At 41.7% G+C, this 25,878-nt stretch overlaps 1 protein-coding gene and 1 long non-coding RNA gene across 2 annotated transcripts in view; one reads left to right on the top strand and one right to left on the bottom strand.

The window, feature by feature from the left end:
* Positions 1–482: 482 nt before the first annotated feature.
* LOC138788093 (uncharacterized) lies at positions 483–24,043 on the bottom strand. The gene is made up of 3 exons (XR_011362553.1): positions 24,007–24,043; positions 8,453–8,619; positions 483–1,198 (listed from the first exon to the last, which is right to left on the bottom strand). It is a non-coding gene; the product is annotated as an uncharacterized lncRNA (long non-coding RNA).
* Positions 4,520–25,878, top strand: part of SLC25A22 (solute carrier family 25 member 22) — a 34,781-nt gene continuing 13,422 nt past the window's right edge. The window contains exons 1-3 of the mRNA XM_069965607.1: positions 4,520–4,886; positions 20,779–20,882; positions 23,562–23,687. Coding sequence (XP_069821708.1) covers positions 20,863–20,882; positions 23,562–23,687 — 146 coding nt within the window. The 5' untranslated portion in view covers positions 4,520–4,886; positions 20,779–20,862. The remainder of the gene's footprint in view (positions 4,887–20,778; positions 20,883–23,561; positions 23,688–25,878) is intronic.

Here is a 25,878-nt window from a genome sequence, read left to right as displayed (position 1 = left end):
TATCGTAGACTATGGTTGTCTTTTATCTTAGAAGAGGCAGTCTATCCTCAGGGAATAGAGAAGACTGGAATGCCATGTTGCTTCTGTAGGTTTTTCCCTTGAGTCCCCTCAGACACAAAAATAAATGTGGAGATCCATGCCATCCTGGGGATGTGTCTCATTATGGCAGTGTAGTAAGTGGTAGTGTCTTTTGAGGCTGGGATCACATCTGAGTTTTTGGGGGCCTCCAGTGCAGATTCTGTTTAAATACCCAGAAAAAAAAATGTAGTCACCTTTATTTTTTTGTCTGAGAACCTGACTTACCCCATTAAAGTTAATGGAGTCCGTTGGTGTCTATCGAGCAGTGGACCTGCTGGCTTATATTACTGCTGAATGATATCTGCGACAGAGACCGTGTATAGGACCTCCAATGCATAGGTGAACCTAGCCTTATATGTACTGGGGTTAGGAACTTGCCACGTTAACTTGACATTAAAAGGGCCACAAGAAGGTAGTAAAAAATTATACTAGCCATATCACAAATATTCTGCATACAATTCACATTAATGTTTCCTGATACCAAGCTTAAATATATCTATAATGTGTACATTAATGTGGAATTTTATTTGGATTCAAGCAATGTTACTTTTACAAAAAGTTAAATATTGGACCAAAAGTGTTGTCATGGGGGGCTGGAATGTACTTGATGCAGTGTTAATTCCTGCAACTTCAAAGACAATGTCATTATTTTTGTCATGTAAATGCTATTGTTCCCTGTTAGGTTTTCGGCTATGTTCACACACTGTTTTTCGAGCCTAATTTTGAGCCATATATGTGTGAACAGAAAAACAGCTGAAAATAAAGCTCAAACAGCTATGTGTGAACATGGGCTCAAGGTACATAGGAGAGTCAGAAAGTGTCTCCTCTTGTCCTGTTGGACCACGGACTGTAGACTGCTGGAAGTGAATGCCTATACCCTGCTCTATGTGTACAGTTTAGCTGTATAGTTCTGTATACTGTTTCTATATAGATTTGTAAATATATTTATAGAAAAGATTTATGACGATAAATTCCTTTAAACATCAAACAAATAAAATGTTCTGTACATAGATATTGTACATAAAACTTTAGGAAACTAAAATATAATATGTTTCTTGTCTTTTTTGTTCAGCATTGTCATCATACATGCGGACCTTCTGCTCCATGGATTTGGGTCCCCCTTTTGAAAAAAAATAAAGAATAAATCTATTAGCAGTCGTTGCCATTAATTTTAGCTCTCCATTTTCTAAAAGGTCTCAGGTTTAAGCTAGGTTCACACAGTATTTTTCAGTCAGTATTGTGGTCCTCATATTGCAACCAAAACAAGGAGTGGATTGAAAACACAGAAAGGCTCTGTTCACACACTGTTGAAGTTGAGTGGCTGGCCCTCCACAGGTCCTTCTTAAAGGGGTTATCCAGCGCTACAAAAACATGGCCACTTTTCCCCCTACTGTTGTCTCCAGTTCAGGTGCGGTTTGCAATTAAGCTCCATTTACTTCAATGGAACTGAGTTTCAAAACCCTACCCAAACTGGAGACAACAGTAGGGGGAAAGTGGCCGTGTTTTTGTAGCGCTGGATAACCCCTTTAAAGTATAATAGGGCTTGTCAAAGTAAAGAACAATCACTGGTCTGACTAGTCACTTCCACATCCCACATCTTCCTAGTCACTTACTGTGTCTGTCATGTAGTTTCTCTATAAACTGCTTTGCAAACACATAATAGTCAGCGATATGAAGTAATTTCTGAGTATCTTGTGGTAATATCCATCAAGATGATTGTTACTGCCGGCAGCAGGGTAATTCCTCCTCCCTGGGCCAGGAGTGTTATTGCTGTAAGCTCCATGCACTGGGGAGCCATGCCTGATGTAAGGGTGGTTACAACCAGTCGTAGCTACCTCTGCACCCCCTTTATCTACGCCCTGGTGCTGCTGGTAATTATCATGAATCCATAGTCTTCTACATTGACTAATATTAGCATCATTTTAAAGGGTTTTCTAGTCTAGGGAAAGGACTGACTTTTTAGCCTTTAGATCATGGGCTGCATCTGGTGCTGCCATTTAGCCCCACTCATTTTAATAAGGAAAAAAGGAAAATCCTTTTAAGGTCATTCTAAATGCAGAACTAACAGAACATTGAGTAAACAAGGTTTATATAGCATATGAATCCAGATTTTATTTGATACCTCACCTCAAGATGGCGCTGTGATCAATACCTTATTGTCATTGTGTCATTTACCTATCTCCTGAAAGATGTTTAACCAAATACTCAATAAGAACAGATTATCAGTAGGATATGCACATTTGTCAGAGCTGAGTGCTGCCCCCGGGCAATTAACCCCATAGACGCCTATGGGAGTCTATGGAGAGATTTGTGGCCTCCCACCAATCGGGTGGTGGGAGGAGGCTGCGGCAGGTTGCTTCCTCCCGCTGCCACTGCCTGATCCTCCCCCTGGCCCCCCTTCCCCTTCGGTCTCCCCAGCCAGCCCGTTCCCCCTCCCGTATCTGCGGTTTCCCCTCCCGGATCAGGGTGTCACATGTCCCCCAGAATGGTACAGATGGAAACGTCAACTTGTCTTACACAAATATTTTGGCACCGCAAGGCCTCTGTGACATGATATAATGGCTATTAAAAACCTGAAATGAGAAAAGACCCAAAAAATACACAAGGCTTCTGTCATGTCTGTGGCTTGTGGTTGAGTCAGGTGACGCACTGCGCCCACATATGGGAAATTTCTAGAAACATTGAAACATGGGGAATAAATATTGAGTTCCATTTCTCAGTTAGTATTTGCTTGTGTTAGAGGAAAAAAATGGATTAAAATGGAATATCTGCCAAAAAAATTTAAATGTTAAATTTCCCCTCCAACTTGCTTAAATTTGTGTGAAACACCTAAAGGGTAAATACACTTATGAAATGCTACTTTGAATACTTTGAGGGGTGCAGTTTTTACAATGGAGGGATTTATGGGGGTAACTAACATACAGGCCCCACAAATCCACTTCAGAACTGAACTGGCCCCTAATAAAATCATAATTTGAAATTTTTCTGAAAATTTGAAAAAAGTAAAAGGACGTTCACCAAATGACGTCACCATAAAGCAGACATGTTGTAGATGTTGCAGTAATAATTAGTTTATGTGACATAACTATTTTTACAAAAAACTACTGAGTGTATTAACCAAAGTATACCACTAACATAAAGAGGAATATGTCAGGAAAAAACAGTCTCAGAATAACCGCGATAGGTAAAAGCATCGCAGAGTTATCACTACATAAAGAGAGACAGGTCAGATTTGAAAAATAGGCCCTGGGCATTAAGGCCAAAATAGGCGGAAGAGGCAAGGGGTTAAAAGCTGATTTCACAAAGAATGAGTGAGGTGTTAGTGACCACTGTACTATAATTGCTGGTTTTGCTGAATGTTTCTTGTGTATAGCGTACTATACAGTATAGTGCTGCTATATACTGTACTGTAGGGTTTAAACTGGGCACTTTTCAATGTAATATATGGTTAGTGTAGGTAATTACTGGTGGGTGCTGGAACCAATTAAACACATTTACATTATTTCCTATGGGAAAACACTGCTCTGTTCTCAGACTGCTCGGCTCTCAAACTGCCTTTCGGAACCAATTAGGAACCGAGGTACCACTGTATATAAAACTGCAGGAAACGTCCTAGCTTTGCATTGTAAGTGTTTTTCAGTGTAAGTCTATGGTGCTTCCGGCAGTTCCATATACTACTTGCTTTAGAAGCGGACTACATACCTGTAGGGTATGAAAGGGTATCCTGCCACACAAGCAGAATGATGGGTACCCTTTAAAGTGGTTGTAAAGGATGCAAAAAAAAAACATGTCCGCTTTCTTTCAAAAACAGCGCCACTCTTGCCCTCAGTTCGTGTGTGGTATTACAGCTCAGTTCTATTGAGGTGAATAGAGGTAAAGTTGTACCTCATACAACCTAAGGGCAGGCGGACAGCTGTGGTGCTGTTAATTATGGGTGATAAAATATGGCAATATATAAGATACAAAGTCAACCATGAACAATAATATATAGATACAATATATTATATAGTGTTTATGGAGTTTTTATTGAAATCTCAGGGTGTGCAAGGGCTCCAGACTCCTCACAGAATGATGATGATGATGATGATGATGATGATGATGATGATATTTCCATCCTGGACCTCTAGCATTGCTGTGATCCCTGTTTGTGGATCTACTCTTATCAATGTGCTTGTATAATACATTCGTGTGGGTTGTACCTCTCTCCACCATCAGCAGAGGGTGCCACCACCCTGTGTCAGGATCCCTAACCCTGGCACTTCTTTTTATTGGGTCAAATATCACTTTTCCAGCTCAGCCGATAAGAACAAGTGGCAGATTGTCTGAGGCTGCAGATTTTCAGTCTAAAAATTAACTTGAACTGCTGACTTCCGCAAATTATTGGCCACTTCCCCCCCTTGTGCTGTGCACACTCAGCCGGGCTCCCTTTCTATATTGCACACACAAGTAATGAACACTTCCTTTCCAGATCTTCTCCATCGCTCTTCCATTGACTTCCCGTAAAGGATTAGGCTTTGTCCCTGTAGAATTCTGGTAATTTTCATCCTCAGGTCTTCAATCAATGAGCGGTGTCCCCTGTTACTCTCCGGTGTGGCACACCCCCTCCTCCCTCTCTCTCCTGTAGGGGCAGGGTTCCTTTTTTCACACTCATCTCCCTCTCTCTCTCCCCCCACCTCTCTGTATCTCTCCTCCTCCTCCTGCCTCCTTCTGTCTCCCTTCTACACATCTCTGGCCTCCTCTACATCAGGGAGTGGATTCCAGCTACATCCCAGTGACAAGGACTCCTTCCCAGCGGTGACACACAGCAGGTAAGATGTCACAGGAAGCCACAGTCATGGGCTGGTTAGAGGAAATAGGTGGCTGCTGCCAGTGCCGCTCATGTTCTGCAAACCCTTTTTTGCTGCAGCTTTGTTATTTATTCATGAGCATTATTTCAATCCCTTAAACCCCCGTCATGGTCATCTGCTAAGCAATGTGTGACTGAATGTACGGCGGCTTGTTCCAGCAGCTTTGCATCCATACCTCTTCAATATGTAGACCCTTAACCCTAATGCTGCCATTAGGGCACATCTGATCCCGAACCCTTCTGATCCGCAGAGCATTGTAACTTTAATCTAATTGCACTTTACGGCTCGCTCAGTGGTCTATGTACGCTTGTGCTTTACATCTATATACCCCTATGACAGTCACATATTTCACCTGTCAAGTTCTTCATTAATTTCAACACTTGACTTTCTGGCGAAGAAATCTGCACAGCCATATGACACCTTCTACTAATTCCAAACCATAATGGTCGTTTCTGTATTTCTCACGATAGATGAAGAGGGTGATCATTCCAGTAGTATATTCCAAGACAACTTACTTAATGGAAACATTTGAATTACCGCTGAACTACTACAAACTCATGTATACTCATAGAGCCATGACCTGGGACCTTAGAGGCTAGAGTTTAATGCCTGGCATATATGCCCTTGTTAGTATGTTGGTTGGCCAAGGTGCCCTTCTGTTTGCCAGTCCTATACTGGCCATGATTCTTCAGTTTATTACGGGTAGAGAATATATAAGGATTTTTTTATTTGCATAGTCGCCATAGTGAATTTCATATACTTATATACACTCAAATACATTTACAGGACATTTATTGGAGCTTTGTCAGAGGGATGCAAAACCCCAATATATGTCAAAGTGTAAATGGGAGCCAGAAAAACGGCAATGATTCTCTGTAATCCAGCTGAGTAATGCAATAAAGGGCGGCATAAGAATTAGATTAAAAAACAGAATTACAATAATGATATTGGAAGGAAAGGATTCATAATGCTGTACTGCATGCATAACGCAATACCTGCCATCAAAGCCTCACCAAGAGCAGTGGTACCATTATTGTGGACGCATCATTTGTACATGGCAGCTGTCTATGCAAAAGGTAAAATCTAACTGCAAGCTGCAAAAAAAAATATGTGGCTGTGGCGTTAATTTTAAGGAAACCAGAGTAAAGTGCATTGGTTTTCCCTCCATCAGCAATTCTGATGGAAAAGCCAAGCAAATATAGAAAAGAGCTGCTAAGCACTTTCTTATTAAGATCTGGCCGCTGAGATACAGTACAATGCATCCACAGCACACCTGGCCATATGCTAATAGTTATAGTGTATGCTATATGTAGGTGTGACCTACATTGTAGGATAATATGAAATGCAATTGAAGGATAGTGTAGAAACAAGACCGTCATAGCTTAGATTTTTATTTGATCATGTTTCGGACACATACAATGGTACAAATAATGATGCTGGAGCCAGAAGCCATGGTGATGCTCATAGACTCGTTTCAGATTGCTTGGAAAATGTACAGATGGTGTTTTGCATCCCTCCTGGGAGGAGAGAGATATGATATATGTATATTTTGTTAGCCGTTATGAATTACCATCTGTACAGTAAACCGTCTCCCAGAGATGAAGCTTTACATTGTTTTTATATTGCAGATCAGAGGATAAATCCTGAAATATCTTTAAGGCTGCCCATACACACGAGACAGGTGGCAACTAGTTAATATAGTCCAATCATACATGCTATAGCAATAAGAAGGGGGGGTTAGTAAGTGGTGGCCAGACAAGTCTTACGCCATCAGCAGTGCCCATACACTTAGCCCATACAGTCAAAGGTGTATGGGGGACTCCTGACTCTTCACCGACAGATGATGTAGCCAAGAGAAGGGACGGGCGGGCTGGATTTTCAATGCTTGACCCTATTGTTCTGGAAAGGATATTCCAACGCCAGAGCAGTCAGGCTGTGGCTTATCCCTACCCATTAAGAATACATGCCAGACATTCCCTGTGTATGGGGAATCACTGTCGGCAGAGATTGAAAATGCAATGGCACCTTAACTTTAGGGGAAACAAGCGATTGGACAACATAAAACCTAAAGGTAGCCATACACCTTCAATAAAGGTTGGCTAACAGCTATCTCTCCATATGACGCACCAGAAGGCTCAGCTTGTCTAGGCATTTGTATATTGGGGATAAATAAAAAGGGATCTGAGATCTTATGTCCCTGAAAATAAAAAAGATTAGGAAATTAAAATTCAATCTGCCTGAATTGGAAGACTGCCATATACATCAGGGGGTTGGGTGGGCCAACTAAGATAAGCAGATTTAGCTGTCACCTCTCCACTAAGTTGTCCCTTGAAAATCGTCCATATACACAGAACAGAGCAGAATGGTCTAAAGGAATAATGAATAATGCAGAGCTTGTGTTGGCTCAGCCTATAGAATGGGAGTTGAGGGACTACTGGTCCCCCAGTTTGTGGGGTTCTTGAAGGTGGAACTCACGACAATCAAACTATTTTGGCATATCTTGTACCATACATATCTGACATGAAAAGTCCTTCAAGATTTTTACCTGGAACCTAATATGTAGGGCAGACATGTCCCTTCTAATGACATCACGGACATTTCTGCAACATCATTCTCCGTGACTTAGGAAGTCCTATAAAGTTTCCTCTGTATACACTCACTGTATATTGATTAAACGGTGTTGCCAGTTTTTGTGAATTTAGTAATGGTTTGTACACAACACAGTACAGAATCCTCAGCAATTACAAAAATTCCATCCTTTGCCAACAAAAACATCTGAACAATCTATTAACACAGCACAGAAATACTCAGCAAAAAGGCATCCCTTTAAATTGCGGATAATCTGTCCAAATGCTTTTATATTTCATGGTATGTGTGTTCATATTTCCTACAAGGTACAACCCATAGTAGAAGCCCATGGGGTTATGGTATTCTCATCTACCTGGGAAAAGTCAGTGCTGCATTTGATATCTATTTATGCAGGTATAGGACACTATAGAAGAAAGCTATGTGCCAGCAGTACTTGAATACCCACCTTGCATGGGTATGGGCCATTGGCCACTTTTTAATAGCCTTTATTTTTTGGAGAAGGATGAATTTATGTGTCCTACTTTTAATATGATTATTCAATAGGGCATGTTGTTATGGACACAATTACTTATATGTGTACTTTTCTACATAATAAAGCATTTTTAATTGGGCTTTGTGGTTTTTTTTCTTTGTAAAACTGTTTTTTTTAAATACTTTTTCTAGTCCCACTAGGAGACCTAACAGATCTCTTTGTATAACAATGTAGATCCTTGGGCTCACCGTACATAATAACATGCCTGGAGGATTGTGCCAATGGGTTTAGAGGGACGTCTCTCAAAAAGAGCATTTTCAATGCAGTTTTGGGTGGTAATGTCCAACAGGTTTCAATGCATATCTATGGACTATACTTGTTGAGTATAAAAACAGTCAGTGGGAATGAGTTGAGAAGTGCAGAGTGTGAAGAACGTTATCATCATTCTGAAGGTTACATTTCTAACCTTTGTCTCTTATATTGACATTTTTCTGCCTTCCTTAATTCTCTATGTATGTAGGGGTTTCCTCATCAAGGATAGCAGGGGGATGTGCAGGAAGGCCGAGCGTTCAGATTATTCCTCCCAGTAAGCTCCAGAGAAACCACAAGGGATTGTAAGCACCTGAGCTGCTTCTGTAATGAGGTACAAGGAGGGAAACATGAGATATTACTCAATAGGCACATATTACATTTCCATTAGTACAAGACGTACACCTCTCCCATGCCTACAGCAAAGACCAAGGTGTACAGCAATAAAATGATTGCCGATCAATGATTAAACTGAAAGGAGTAAAATGAAGATTTGTTTTACACAATATTTTACACTGACTCATTCATTACATTGGCTGTTAACCGTGCGTCAAAAAATGGTTAAATCTCAAGTGTTTTAAAAGAAAATATTGACACCTTTTGGACACTGGGTTTCTAAGAGATTTTACAATGGGTTGCTATGCACAGGGAAAGGTGGCAACCAAGAAAGTATAACATGTGTAGGGTCAGGTTGGGTGTACAGACCGCCACTGACAAGAAGCTTGTGTGCTTGTGGGCAGAGTGGGCATTTGCCACATGGTGCCACTTAGTTGTGGTATGATGAAGTATGATGCTTCCATATGGCACCATATCTTAGAGATATACTCTATGCTTCTGAAATGCGTCCGATAAAGAATGACTCCGTAATATGGCTTCCAATGGAGTATGCCACAAGATTGTTACCTCTCTGCATGAGACAGAGAAAATATTAGAGGGAATATGAATTTCTATGAGTACTGTATTACAACTCCTTAGTACTTGGTACAAGATGTAAGCCAGCAGTGACCTGTCCTATCTTAAGGGGAAACTCTACTATTATAAGATCATAGGTCTGTGGCATGAGTACCACAAGCTGCACCCCTGTCAACATTTATTAGGTGTGAATGGTGATATTATTTAAAGGGTTCATCCAGGGAGCAAAAAAGGTCATACCTGTTCTGCTCCCCGACGCTCCACTTCCTCTCTCTGGCCATTTTAGAAGTATATGCTCCAAGACGAAAGGGGAACAGGGCTATGTCAGGGCATCAAAAATATGCCTGCACGTGATGTTCAGTAGTTGTATGATGCTATCGATGTTGCGGGCAGCTATTGGACATCTTGTGCAGGAATGGTTTCCCTGATCACAATGCTCCTGACATGCACCTGCCCCCCTCTCGTATTGGAAGGTATACTTCTGTGACTATGGATTATATATAGAAGACTGAAGCAGAAAAAGAACACTTGGTCCCTCTAGCCTGCCCTTGTTTTTCTAATGCTGGATAACCCCTTTAACCTATATGGCAACATATTTTACTTCCCTATTCTGCCTGTTGAACCTTTCCCAATAGTCTTTTGTTTAATACAGCAAATGCCGACTAATCCGAATTGCAATAGCTAGTCGCAGACAAATTGCACAAATGTTTTTGTCATGTGACTTAGACGCAATTATATACTAGGCCTTATATATAACTGGAACCAAGAATGTTTGCAGCTTTACCTATTATTAATTGGAATGCAGATATTCCACTGTATGAAAAATCCTCCTGATACACTTAGTGGGATTGTTTCCAGCTTGTATCATTGAATTATTACTACGCGTCATTGAATACACTGACCCATGTGAAATGTTTCATCTGGGACAAGAAATGTGGCAGAATTGATTATGTAATATTTTAAGCAGACAATACCGACAATTGTCAGCAATGTTTTGTCTTTAAGTGTAACTGAGTCTAACACCAGCCATGTCTCTACAAGATAATGTTGCCATTCCAAGGAGGAGTGTAAGTTGGCAGAGGAAGCTGTGGGACTGGCTTGTCGGGTCCTGCCACCCAGAGCTTTCAGACCTCATTGTTTATAAGTATATTAGATATCACATGTGCCATGTATCATCCACAACTCATTAGGACCAATAAACCAATAGAGATACACAGTAAGAGCCAAATAATTCACATGCCCGCAGCTGTTGTGTGAGTTTCTGTCTTTCTACACTGTTACAGGGACTTCCCAGTGATCTCTCTGATCAGCCTTCCTGCCCTCCCTGTGTGCACATAGCTTTTATATCTGAATTGTATATATTAAGAGCTGCATACTTAACCAGGAGCCATATGTGGCTGTTGGGCCCCCCTTCCTATGGCTTAGCGTTGTAAGGGGAATAACTGCAGGTTACACTCTGCTTTTGTGTTATACTGAATGTCCAGTGTCCTGTGTGTGCGCACCCCCTGGCATGTAGAGTAAGAGATAGTAAATGGTTACCCCCATGGTGTCACCATCGCTGTGATACAGTGTTCCTGGACGTCATCCTACAGAAGGTGGCGGTGTCAGTCAATCTGTCAGTCTGTGCTGAACGCTCTTGTGTATGGGGAGGATGGGCAGCAGGTGGGAGATTTAACAATCGTTCGTCCGTCGGTTATAGAAGGTGTACAGCCACCCATAGTTTTAATCACATCTGCTGCTATGCAGATCCAAAATGTCCCTTACAATTTGGAAAAATGAGAAAGCAACAAAAAGGCCAGGAGGATGGCACCTTGTGTAATGCTATGTCTTTGAATAACCAAAAGTGTTGATGGACCCTTGTAGCCCAATGGGCTTTGTGCATATCACCCTGCTGCAGGGTAGCTCAAAGTGTCCAATGAAGACTGCTGCCCGAAGGATTCAGGGAACGGGGATCTCCCAATGTTGGGGCCCATGGAAACATGCAGTACAGTAAAGAAAATAGATTCCTGGATGGATTTCCTGGCGCTGCCAAAAATTCTTCCACAATGACTGTAAAATAAAGAATCTGATTTATTGCTTAAAACACATATCTCCCAAGTTTGTGGATGGCCAAGTAGGGACACTTGTGATTCCCTTTAGGAAAATTTACAGACTCTAGGACTCCTTACAGACATTTCTATACTTTTTTTTAATTCAAGGATGCAATAATACATACAGGATCTGCTGCAGGTTGATGCATTAAGTTATCTGCAAATCTGCAGCAGATCCTGTATGTGTGACTGCATCCTTAGTTCCCATTCACACATCAGTAACCTTGTTTGTAATTGTAGACCTGCAACCATGGACAGGATTACCAATATGTTTCAGTAACTGTCGCATTTTCAGGGACCCACTGATTCAAGTAGGTGACGCAGAGGCACAATGGATTATTTTTTTGCAGCACGGATCATGGCCCCAAAACAGATCTGTAACCTACAGATATGTCTTTAGGGCCATATGAACTTCATGTGTGAAATGATGTGTGAAAGGGGCCATAATGTCACATGATTCATCTAAATATAAAAATTTTTAGGATCCAACTTGTAACATGTGATGGAATAAGTTTGGGTTTATTAAACAGACATTCTAGAGCAACATAGAAAGTTTATTAATGCAAATCTAATTCCTAGGTCAAAAAGAGGGACATGTAAGGCACAAAGAGGGACAAAGGGTTTGGCTTAAAAGTAGGGACTGTCCCTCCAAAAGAGGGACACTTGGGAGGTATGAGAACAGTATAGAATAATGCATAAAAATTGAAATATTGTTCTTTTTATCCAGGATTTTATACTGTTTAACCAATAAATAAGCTTCTTCATTTTACAATTGTTGTGGAAGAATTTTTGACAGTGGCTGGAAATCCCTCCAGGAATCCTTTTTCTCATTGTACAGCCTTACATTATGGATGATTCTACTCCATAGGTAATGTCATTGCATCCAACCTATTCCAATCCAGCAACTCTAAAGCAGCTGCCTCAGCACTATATATTCCTTTGTCCTTACATGTTCCGAGAGGACACATCATGTCCCCAGAACTGAGACAAATACATGTTCTAATATTGTTACGACTAAGCTCTTATGTGATGGATTTATATAAATCCTGTCCTCAATTTTATTATGGAAATTTAGAGTTTAGTTCCCAGATTGCATGGCCATCAGCCCCTGTGTGAGCACAGAGTACAGGGTGACAGTGAGGAGGAATATCATTTCACTGCGGATCTTCAGGCACTTTATGTTCTTCTCACATTGGCATCTTTCTCTCTATTAGGGTTCTAGCATTTTTGACAGCAAGAATAATGTAGTCCTGTTCATTGCCATCAAAAAGAACCCCAGCAAAAACCTGACAGAACCTATTACAAGTAAATGTCATCAGAGCAGACCCATTAGATGCTGGGGCACTGTATGGTGCCCGGAGAACACTTACATGTGCTGACAAACTCAAGGCATGTCCTCATAGGATAAAAAAGTCAATGATTTTAAGAATTTTATCCACATGTTAATGTTTCTGCAAATTGACCCATGGTGTCGTTCTTAGAAGGTAATACGTGCACATTTCTTTACTAATTCAGGCTATGTTCACACACCGTCAAAATTTTTATTGGATGGTTGACAAATAACGGCCATTGTTATGAAATAACGCCCGTTATCTGCCGTTAAATGATGGCCTTCTGATAAAAACATCTGTCATTTGGGGCGGTTTGTGAACAAAGCCGGGTGATCTTTCCCGCCGCATCAGCGTGCGCCCACATCAGAGCTTCCCATAGCCGACAGTGAAGCAAGCGGCCGGAGAGTACATTTTCTTTCTATCACATTTGAGGAAGGTACCAATGGAGCCTTTAATGGTAGTGCGAACAGTGCCCTGAACCTAGCCCTGGATGCAATAGGTGTAATTTGAGGGGAAGCGGGGGGGGCGGACAGGGACATGCTGTAATCTCTCCTGATGTAATTCCCTCATACATTACATAAGCTTCTCCACAATATAAGCATAAAACTGCCTTACCGACATAGTCCTATGTTGACTTTATTACTGTATGCCCTTGAGACCTTTAAGGTGTCGCTGACCCATATTTATGACACCAGAAGCCCTGATGTCACCGTTGCCCCCTCCCCGCTTGCATGTGTTTTTTATCCCTCATCCCAGATCAAGTGCTCCAACCACAGAGCAGATTACCTCCGAGCCGACACTTGTGACAGAGAGGATGTATATTTATATCCTCCCCGAGGGATCTGAGGTGTCATAGTGAGGCAATCTGTAGAAGATATATATCCGACCACTGTCTTACCTCTCTGCCTCGCTGACATTAAATATCTCTACATCTAGATCAAAATTTATAGTCCGTGCATTACACTAGTCTTTCCAAATGGCATGTTAGATACTAAATTATGCATTGCCTATGAATCTGGATGATCTGGCCCAGGAATCAGCATGGACTTTATAGTACAGACGTGACATTCCGAGTCCTTGGAATATGAGAACGCCCTCTAATGATGATATGGCTCCTGATAGGATTTGCATCGTATTTGCTATGCACATAATTTCTCGACACGTGTTGGCGTTTTACCAGCGTGCTCTATCACTTTAACCTATTGTTAGCCAATTACGCTTTAACACATATCGACTTTCTTGTGAAAAATGAGGATGCTCCTGGGTAACGGTAGCGGAGAAGAGAGTCAGTTTCCATAGCAACTCTTTCTACTAACGCTGAGTCTAGACTGGGAATAGGAGAGTGGAAAAACACCGTCCGCAATAGATTTAATATCTGGCTGGTAAACGGTTAATTTGCTTTGGTGATTGATGGGACCTGTTCACATTAAGAGAAACATCCCATGGGATGGAAAGGCTGCAGCAGTAACTCCACAGGAATATAGGAAAATCTGCACCAAACTCCTGACTAAATGTGGCCGTACCCTAGAGAAGGAAGGCTTTGCTTCTGGTATGTAAGACCAGAGGGATGTTCATGTCCAGCTTAAATGGGTTATGGAAGAAAAACATGGCTGCTTCCTTCCAGCAACAGCACCACTCTTGTTCTCAGTCTGTGCATGGTATTGCAGGTCAGTTCCATTAGAGACGTAGTTCACCAAAATCAACTTTCTTTCAGCTCAATTGGTGCCACAAACTGGCAGAGATTTGTAATTTACTTCTATTAAAAAATCTCCAGTCTTCAAGTAATTATCAGCTGCTGTATGTCCTGCAGGAAGTGGTGTATTCTTTCCAGTCTGACACAGTGCTCTCTGCTGACATCTCTGTCTATGATCTGTCCAGAGCAGTAGCATATCTCCATATGAAACCTTTCCTGCTCTCCAGACAGGAACGAATGTACCACTTCCTGCAGGACATACAGCAGTTGATAAGTAGTGGAAGACTTGAGATTTTTTAATAGAAGTAAATTACAAATCTCTGGCACTTTCAGGCACCAGTTGATTTAAATGAAAAAACTTTTAGTGAACTACCCTTTTAAGATTAATGGAGCTAAATTGTAATACCACACACAACCTGAGGACAGATGTGGTGCTGTGTTTAGAAGAAATCAGCTATGTTTTACTATTTTTGGATACCCCCTTTAACTAGCTGGCTGTGTCCAATGGCTGATTGCGGAAATGTTCTAAACCCGCATACCCATACACCAACCCCAAGTCCCGACCCCATGCCCCACGCCAGATTTACTAAGCGGTGCACTTGAGGCAGCCATGCGGCAGTCGCAGAAATCGACACCAGCTTTTAAGTAGGTGTAGATTTTTGCCATCACCTAGGCCTCCTCCCCACCTTGCCGTACCCCTCTGCCCACTTATCTGGCTGGGAGAGCTTACATTGGCAAAAGGGCACAGATTTTCGCTAAAAACCAATTGGTGTGGCCAAAAATATGCACCTTTTGCAGGCTATTCCTTTAATTTAAAGATGTGAGTGGATTAAGTAGCCACTAAAAACTTTTAGCTGCCACTATTATCGCAGGGCGTCCTTTTTAAAGAGAATGAAGGTGGACAGACGTGGTACTATTTTCGGGGGGGGGGGGGAGGAGATCCTTTTTCCTTATCCTGGAATTTAAAATAAGGGCTGTCGGGAAGACAAGTAGTGGGGTGAATGTCAATCTGCTGCCCAAGGCTATATACCGTATTGACATAATAAGAAAAGTAATTGGTAAGCACAGGATATGTGACCTTTGGCTCTCAGTGCATGATGGGAGTTGTAGTTTTGTAAAAGCTGGTTGGAGAACACTACTTTACACCTAGATACTAGTTTTACATTTCAATACAAAAGATATCCAAGGGGAATGTATGTATTTTCCTGCCGAGAGTATACTGTAGGATCCACATTTCTTTTAAAGGGCGGTTCCAGGATACATCCTGTTTGCACAGACACTGCCGAAAGCAGCTAAAAACTCTACAGGGATGAGAGCCCTATGGCTTCTCAGCTTTTATAAGAAAATGATGCAGAACATGCACGATATAAGTTATGCTGAGTACAGTATACTGCAGTATAATAACTGAGGACATATGGCAAAGTAACACTAGAAGGAAAGTTTGGGCAAAATATAGTGAACAAAACTCTCATTGACTAGGAGCTCCATCCAGCTCTACATACACTCCTCATCTTACAGACGCAGGGATTTTTTCCATGCAGTTAACCTTGTCTTATGAATCATACGTAAACTTGGAGTGTTTTTTTTTTCAGTATGGGATTGATGGGGTTAATGACGAAGGAAGTGACAATACTTCTCTACAGCGCTTTAATCAATGTTTCTCCTTGAGAACATATCCCGCCCATTTAGGGGTGTTCTCAGCCAATCAGAAAGCTTCCTTCTCATCCTCCCCAACACTGATAGGGCCAATAAGGTTACAGCCTGCTATGGGCCACATTGTTCTGTTATAGGAACAAAACTGCAGGCACAGCATCCATCTGTGAGAGTGCAGGATGAAAGAGAACGGAAAGCCAGGGACGTCGCTACACACAGAGACTTTTGTTGCACTGTGGTTCAGCATTATAATACATGCGACTGTAGCTGCCAACAAGGATAAAACACAGCTTCCATATATACATTAGCTTCAATAGCCACCAGATACACAATGAGAGAAAACAGAGGTGGTCTAAAAGATCTGCACTATAGAAGGACAAAAGTGATGGGTTTGTATATTGTGTATAAAGATACATCAAATTCATAGCTGCTATCTCCAGAAACACAGAACGGGATTTGGAAGTATATCCCTGAGGCTATGTTCCCACACAGTATTTTTGCTCAGTATTTTGCAACCAAAACCAGGAGTGGATTGAAAACACAGTTATTAATAGTAATTAGTAATTATTATTTGCCATTAAATGACGGCCATCCCTTCAATTTCAACAGTGTTTGAACATAGCCTTTCTGTGTTTTCAATCTATTCCTGGTTTTGGCTATGTTCACACTACGTATATGTCCGGCCGTAGTTGGTACGCGGCTGGACATGTGCGGCTGAAACTACGGCCGTGGGAAAAATGGACATGCGGCCGGATTGCGAACATGTGTGCGAACCGCGAACATACGCCCGTAGTACAATTATGCTTCCTAGCTTGTTTCGAAGCGGTTTGAGGCAGGTCATTTACTTGGAAATCTTCGCCCAGCCCCGTAAACTACACAGAACCTTTTGGATCTAAAAATCAAGTTCGATTTGGCTGAAAAAAGTATTCCGTACGGGGTAGCATTAAAATCCACGGTCGTGAGTTGGAACAGTTCCGGCCTCAAACAATGGTCTTGTTCATTTTTCACGGCGCCGTATACGATCCGGCCGTAGGCTCATATGTAGTGTGCATTGTGCGGGCGTATATCGTATACTTTCCAGCGTACACATCAACCTCATAACTACGGGCGTATATTCGCGGTTCGCACTACGTCCGGAAATATACGTAGTGTGAACATAGCCTAAGGTTGCAAAATACTGACCAAAATACTGTGTGGGAACATAGCCTTAGGGTAGCTTCGCACATACCGTATTGCAGCGGATTTGATGGTGCGTATCCACAGCAGATTTGATCTAAATAACTGAACACAGCATCAAATCTTCTGTGGATTCTGTACGTGTGAACGCACCCCTAGGCCATGTTCACACAACGTAAGTATTAATCATGGCTGTTTTTGCAGATTTGCAACACGGCCAAGATTAATACTTTAACTTACATTGTGCTGCAGCTAGAGGGAATCCCGGATCGCTAGCGACCCCACGAAAAACTGACATGTCAGTTTTCTGCGACCGCTATTCATTGACTAGCGACCGCAGAGAACCTTGCAGTTCACACAATGGAGCGTGCGACCGGTAAATTGTGCAGCGGGGAATTCGGATGCGGGTGCACACTGATGTCCGCATGCGAATTAAGCAGAAGTGAAGATTCATCCGGCCGGTACTGCAGATTCATCCAGCTGTTCTGTAACCCGACCCGGCCAGGTTATACGTTGTGTGAACATTGCCTAACAGTGTATTCAGATAACCAAAACCATTTATAGAAACAGCCCTCAACAATGGCCTCAATATACAATATTTTTAACATATAATGGTCTTTTCTGGACCATCGTAACTTGAGACCAGACACAACATACAATGCTATGGACAGTCAGGATCTGCGGCACATGTAAATAACTAGATGATCAACCAATGAAAGTGGTAAAACCCCAGTATTACTAAAATGCATGCACTGGTGTGATACTTCATTATATAGAGTATAGTGTGATACTACATTGGTGAACAAATCCCATAAAAACTCAAGGGGACCTATAAACTCTATACAGATGGTTGTATTGGTCAGATTTAAATCCATGACCCTAGTGCTGGAGGGCAACAATGCTAACCACTCCAGCCACCGAGTCTCCCTGAAATGGTTCGCCAATGTGGGAGATATACAGAGTAGGAATATTGGATCTGATCCCTCCATGTATTACATGTTTGCACATGTGATTGTAATATCCGCTTCAATAGCATGGATTCTAAGGAAGTATACCATGTGTTTCCATTTACATTTGGAGAACACAAGATACAGTATGGGCTCAGACAGTTCTATGTGCTATGGATCCCAAATGTGGTCATGAGCATGCAAAAACTGAGAAATATTTTTTGTGGCTTACATAAGGTCTTAGATAACATGAGGACAATGCATACGGTCCCGGGTCACAGAGGATAGTTGATGGTATTTTTTTGCACACTGAGGCTCATTGTCAGTAAAGAAAACATGATCTGTGTCTTCGGGGGACTTCCATTGACACAGAGCCCACCCGAAAATGACAGCAATTGCTTCCACATTCATGAACACAACGCTTGGGGAGGACTGAGCATAGCGATTTAGTGACAGAGAAATTATTTTATCAATCCCCTGTTACATAGCAAGGTGCTGGGCCTGCACAGTGACAGCCTGATCTGAGGGAAGCTGGCGTGCTATACAGCAGTGCCTGCATGTCTATGTACTGCATACACATTATTGGGGCAGTAAGATACATATTGTGCACTAGAAGGGGTTAATATGTTCTGATCTTCACGTTATCCTATTTCCCTTAGACAATCTACAAAGCCTTGTATTATTCTCCTTCTAATATAATATAACATGTAATTATAATGAACAGGACCGCCATTTTATTCAGCTTTGGCCTGTAATATGTTACTCCAGCCTGTCCTGCTCTGTGAGTTCACTCTTTGTGGAGCTGTTTGTTCTTACCCTACACTGTGTTACGTTTCCATGTCTTCTCACGATATTTAGAATGGATGTATAGTACATATCACAGGAGTACATGATATTACTTATCGCTCTGCTGCCCAGCCCTCCCTATAGCACAGAGCAATGTGTTTGCTTAGCATACCTGCGGCAAATAAATGATAATCTTTCATTACCAGCCAAATCTTTAAAAGGTATTTCAGGTTACCATGTGAAGGGTTATTCCATGGCAAAACAACTGAATAAACTAGCACAGGATGGCCGACATTGGTGTAAGCTGTGTCAAACTTGTATCAGACTATATTTGGCGCAGTGCACCAGTGTAAGAAATGGCGTATAAATTTCCATTACTTAGTTTTTATTTTTATAGTTATTAAAGGAATTGTTCAGCAAGATAAAGTATGAAAAAGGCAGTCATGGGATAATGGGGAAGGTGAGTACTGCTTTTTAAAGAGGAACTGTGCTCAGTCCACAAAACCGAGTTTATATAAGACTTTGTGACTTCATTTTCACAGATTTCAACAGTGATTTTACTTTCTTGCTGTGTCTCCTGGTTCCCAAAATATAGTTGCTGTACTATTTGGTTGACTTTCTGTACTTCTTCCCTGAATTGTCATATAGGTGGGAACTTTGTCATCAACAGTATGTAAATGCTAGGCTCAGGTAGTGTGATTGGGAGTCTTGTACTGCTGCAAATAATTTGCACCCACCAGCCTCATGTTCACACCCATTTCACAACAAGGCTACCACCCATCTGACAATTCAAGGACAATTAGTAAAATCCCTATATCTCAGAAACAGTGGGACATGGCAAGAAAGTAAAAACACCTTTGGAATCAGATGACCCAAGGCTTAAAGCATAACTGTCATTTCAGGGCCATTTTTCTGAAAACATTAAATATCAGTAGTACAAGCGATTTTAAGAAACTCTGTAATAGGTTTCATGTACTAAAAGAGTTTCCTTCTGTACTGAAAAAGCAATCTCCCAGCCTCCCCCCTCACTTCAGAAGAAGCAGAATTTCTGTGTCTATTATTTGGCTATGGAGAGGGGAGGGGCTGTTAGGAGTGACTGAGCACGGAGGATTTCTGCACAGCACAACACCCTGCAATCTTCTCTCAGTAAGTTCATAGATAAGCACTGACCTTTCTGACACCTGAATTTAGCGTTTTAGGTGCCCAGAGAGTCTACAGACAGCTGACCTTCATGTCACCTCTTCCTGCTCCCTCATCTCCCTTGGCCCCTCCCCCCTTCATAGGCTTACAATGGAGAGAGCAGAGCCCTTCTTCACTGGCTTCTCTGTAATGAAGACGTGTTTGCCTGATAATGCACAGATAAGAAGTCAGGGGGGGAGGCTGGGAGATTGCTTCTTGAGCACAGAAGGAGGCTTTTTTGGCTGATGAAACCTATTACAGAGTTTCTTAAAATCGCTTATACTACTGATTTCTGCAATAAAAAAAAACTTGACAGTTACGTTTTAAAGATAATGTAAAAACAAATTTGGCGGGTAGGTGGAGACCATAGGTCCTCTTTAGGCCCACTAAGCCTTGTAGTTGTAGCCGTCGTCATGAACGTCTTCAGGTGACCCTAACACATTTGCAGCACCTCCCTTAGTTTCAGGAACTGTATAGATTCAATTCCTTGCAGAACCACCGACTGTAAACGAGGAAGGTGTGGGGGACAGTATTTCCTTATCTTGTGTAGAGGGGGCCTCTTCTATGTTCTATATGAGAGCGTCTCTAGTCATTCTGAGCTGAGGGTGTTAAATATGTTGGAACATTTGAGGTATGGTGAGAGAGGAGGGATTTAACAGCAAAGTATAAGCTCTGGTTCCTATGAATGAATATCTTTGTCTGTTTGTCTCTTCTAGGTGCTGAAAGATCCGAGATACCATAGCCATCACTGACACAGGAGGACGGACCTAGAGCTTTTATCTGAGATAGGTTGCTATTAAATGGCTGATAAACAAATCAGGTAAAAAAAAACAAGGAAAGTATTGTTATACTCAGTTCTACCATGAACGATAAATCCTATTTGTTTAGACTTGAATGAACGTTCATTTGATCATACCTCTGTGCCCATGCCTGACATTGCCTTGCATGGTGCCATCTGTCCGTATACAAGATGGGCATTCTCAGTGCAGTAACTATTTACAGTATTTTCATACCTGGGAAAGTGCCAAGAACGGTTTGTCTGGATTAATAGTCTCATGCTTTGCCAGGGGTATTGTATTGCAATATAAAAGACTATATATAACCTCCGCTTGACTCACCTTAGTAGTGCTATGCCTGCATGTTTCCTTACACTGTAATGTGGACAAATAACATTCACTTTTCTTAGACTAAGAGCATCCTATGGTTCATAGTCCAGACTCCTAATACACACCTATAAAAAAAAAAGTCTATAACCTGTTAGTAGCAGAAAACTGAAGGATTTGTGCACAGAACTTTAATATATAGACAGCCATAAAGGTCCCTATTAGAGATGAGCGAACCTCGAGCATGTTCAAGTCCATCCGAACCCGATTGTTCGGCATTTGATTAGCGGTGGCTGCTGAAGTTGGATAAAGCCCTAAGGCTATGTGGAAAACATGGATATAGTCATTGGCTGTATCCATGTTTTCCAGACAACCTTAGAGCTTTATCCAAGTTCAGCAGCCCCAGCTAATCAAATACCGAACGTTCGGGTTCGGATATAGACTCGAGCATGCTCGAGGTTCGCTCATCTCCAATCCCTATCTAAACTACTCTCTAAGATCTGCTACTAAAAGGATGTGGAACATCTTGCTACTGTAGTATAGTTGTTCATTCACTGGTGCTGAGTGCAGAATATCGTTCCTTCCACCAAAAATATGTTCCCTCAATACTGGTTTCCATATGGCTCCTACTAACTAAACATGTGAGAATTATATGGATAAAAAAGGAGTTGGAGAGAGCTGCTGCTTGGCGGCCTCAGAGACAGAGAGACGTCATAGCAGGCAGGGCCGGCGTCAGCACCCGGCTAACTAGGGCAAATGCCGGGGCCCACAGCTCCTCTAGGGGCCCACTCCTGTTTGTTACTACATTTTTTTGTTAGTAAAAAAGAAAAAAAAGTGTAGTAACAAAGGGGACTGGGCCCCTAGAGGCCGCATGTGACAGTTAGGGGCCACGCCGATACATACTGGGGCCCCCGGGCACCTGTCTTCCTTCACAAATCTTCCCTGCAGCCGAGTAGGAAAGGACCTTTGAGTGTGTAGGACCTTTGATGATGTCACGGGTCATGTGATCGGACACCTGACCTGATAGAGGGCAGCACTTAGGCTCTGCAAACTAAGTGTTCTGTATGTGCTGGTTTCTAGTTGTTTTGTGTATAGAGGTCCTGCTGTAATATATATATATCTATTACAGCAGGATATATATATGTTACAGCAGGACCTCTATACACAAAACAACTAGATATCTGTATCTATCTATCTATCTATCTATCTCCTATCTATCTATCTATCTATCTATCTCTTATCTATCTATCTCCTATCTATCTATCTATCTATCTATCTCCTATCTATCTATCACTTATCTATCTATCTAGCTATCATCTATCTATCTATCTATCTTCTATCTCTCTGTCTCTCTGTCTCTACCATATAAACATGGTGAGACCCCTAGTTCTCCTATATACAGGTCCTGCAGTGATGTTCAGTGTGTATGTATATATATATATATATATATATATATATATATATATAGATATATATACACTGTATATCACTGCAGGACCTGTATATAGGAGAACTAGGGGTCTCACCATGTTTATATATATATATATATATATATATATATATATATATATATATATATAATCATGCTGGTGCTGCTAGTTCTCCTGTATACAGCTCCTGCTCTGTGTGTGTGCGCTTGTATATATAGACATACACACACACACACACAGCAGGAGCTGCATGCAGGAGAGATCAGGAGATACAGGAGGAGAAAGATATGCAGCAGCCGCATGTTTCTTTTGCTGCAAATCTTTCCTCACCTGTCTCTCCATGATTTGCTCCTCAAAGGGGCCCGCCGAGGCTCTGTCGCCCGAGGGCCCACAAAAAGCTGGAGCCGGCCCTGATAGCAGGGATGCAATTTGTATCGACTCTCTCTATCTCTCTATTGGGACCAGCACAGCACTCTCATAAAACCTTTTCTCAATATAATTCTCACATAATAGAACAAGGTAGTGGCTCAGGTCCCTGGTGTGGCCTGGTGACTCCAAAGTGGTTTATCCTCCAGCTTTATAGGTAGATAGGTACTCACTTACTGGCCATGACTTACAGCATCTATTGATGATGTTAATAGGGTGTTGGCTCAACATTTTTTAAAACCTATATCAGCACTAGAAACACTGTTTTTTTTTTCCAGTCCCCAGCAGCCCATATATGTTAGAGCTGTAGCAAGAAAAGTCCAGGTTTGTTGTTTGGTGTCATTTAAGTAAATTTCAGGGAATTACCCCTCTCTTTTGTCCCAGAACTGCCGCTCTAGTTGCGCTCATCTCTATTTATCTCATCTGCACAAACTACTATCTCCTTGCACTATGGCTATCTGTGATCTCTGTGAGTTGTTTATTGCTGTCAGGAGTGTGGTGCAAAGGTGTAACATCACATTATGTTTCTTCTCTTTGCAGTTTGCCCGCCAAGCTTATAAATGGAGGAATAGCTGGACTTATTGGCGTAACTTGTGTCTTCCCTATTGATTTAGCTAAGACACGACTACAAAACCAACAAAATGGCCAAAGAATGTACACCAGCATGTAAGTCGGAGGTTTATCACTGTATAACCATAAAATGTATACTATCCAAATATATGCAACATGTCCTAACCACATGTATAACCAACCACTTCAAGTATGTCCAGATTTCAGACAATTCTAGTAGCTGTTCTAACATGACTATATGGTTAAAGACCTAATATCAGTTCTTAATCATAGACTGTACATGCAGTCATTTAACCTACCTGGTGGGCATCACATTCCTTGACTCATCTTTCATCTAAATGATTATTGATCCTTACTGTTACAAGTCATATGTAGAAGGAGAGGAATAACGTCCCTATACGCCTTGCAGACTGACCTTTATTTTGTCCTTGAGGTTGAGAAGAAGTCATATGATGCTGAAACCACAGAAAGCAAACATTAGATGCTGAGAATGCAGAGAAATATGATAAGGAAGAAAAGTATTAGGTCAGATTATTTAGCTGATTACAATTTACTAAGAGCAAAACTGGACATAAAAAAGTAAATTTACAAGAACAGATACTTATAGTATAGTATCAACAGTAAGCAATGATGAGAGGCATGTATTCACACACAAATTTATTCACCCGGATTTGGTAAATCAGTTGACCTATGCATATGCCTATGGCCTACGCCAGGTCAGGCCATTCTTGGGCTATGTGCTTACATCGTAAGAGACCGGTTGTTCCTTGACCCGGCCGAACGATCATCTTTTCGGCCGCAGTGTTCTCATTACACTGTAGAATACTTTTCTGAAGGACCTTATTAGTGTCCATACATCCCTATGCTGTGTATGCCTTTGGCAAAATGACCCCTGACCAATGATTCTCATTCTTGCACCGTGCAGTACAGTAATTTAATTTTCATTCAAACTGCCAATATGTACAAGTTAGTCGGGTTCTGCACCTGAAAAAATCTGGAAAATATATTGAAAAAACTGGACAAACGTTTCTAATTTTACTAAATTAAACAGTTGAAGAAATGACAGAATAAAATCGAAAAACAATGACATATAGAAGATTGCACGAAAGCTTCTTTATTGGCCGATTGCATGGTTATGGCATGTTTTGGCCGTACACTTACCTGTGTTATAGGGCATGTCTGACAGGCAAATAATAGAAGGAGGTTCGCTCAAGTGATCCAGCAATTGGTCGTACTTAGAGATGAGCGAGCCTTGAGCATGCTCGAGTCGATCCGAACCCGAACTTTCTGCATTTGATTAGCGGTGGCTGCTGAAGTTGGATAAAGCCCTAAGGCTATGTGGAAAACATGGATATAGTCATTGGCTGTATCCATGTTTTCCAGACAACCTTAGAGCTTTATCCAACTTCAGCAGCCCCCGCTAATCAAATACCGAACGTTCGGGTTCGGATCGACTCGAACCCGAACCCAGTTCGCTCATCTCTAGTCGTACGGCTCTTCCTGCGTGATTACTAGAGATGAGTGAACTTCGAACTTCATCTGAATCCGAACTCTCTGTATTTGATTACCGATGCAACCCTAAGGCTGCCTGGAAAACATGGATACAGCCATAGTCTGTCAAGGCTTTCATTAATGGCCTATCCCAGTTGAACTGAATAGGAGCTGAGCTGCAGTAAGCCACTATGAAAACTACACAAAGTTCACACTCATCTGCTTCTGCTGGCCAGGGTGGGGATAGTGGCATAACGTGAAGCTCCTGAGCTACAGCGATAAATGTATAGATTAATATTCACATGGCACAGATAGGAAGCCTATAATATACATGGCAGAAATCCACATCTAAAACATGGATTTAGTCTGAGACTGGCCAATATTAGCCCAATTTGGTGCTTTTCCATATGGAATTTGTCAAATATTCTGCACAGGTTTTTTCGTTCATACACCAGAGACTAGGCGAGACCAGTGTTGGACTGGCCCACCAGAGGACTGAAGGATCCTCCGGTGGGCCCTCAGCTTTAGAACCTGCACTAACACTGACTGACATGTCATTACTCGCTGGTTCTTCATTTTTGGGCCCCTAGGATGATTTTCTCTGGTGGGCCTGAGATACCCCAGTCTGACACTGGGTGAGACTACAACCTCTGCACTCCCTAGTGAGTTTGCTGATTGCAGACTAGAGCTACATGTCTAGATTGCGATGTATAGTAACATGGAAGCTTGAAGTTGAATGCATCATTAATGTTGAAAAGTATAATAAACGTGAATAGATCATGCAATTTCCTCTGGA

This window comes from Dendropsophus ebraccatus, chromosome 4 (assembly GCF_027789765.1).
Source record: "Dendropsophus ebraccatus isolate aDenEbr1 chromosome 4, aDenEbr1.pat, whole genome shotgun sequence".
NCBI classification, from domain to species: domain Eukaryota; kingdom Metazoa; phylum Chordata; class Amphibia; order Anura; family Hylidae; genus Dendropsophus; species Dendropsophus ebraccatus.
Note: the sequence above shows the minus strand (reverse complement) of the source record. Positions and strands in the feature narration are given on the sequence as shown.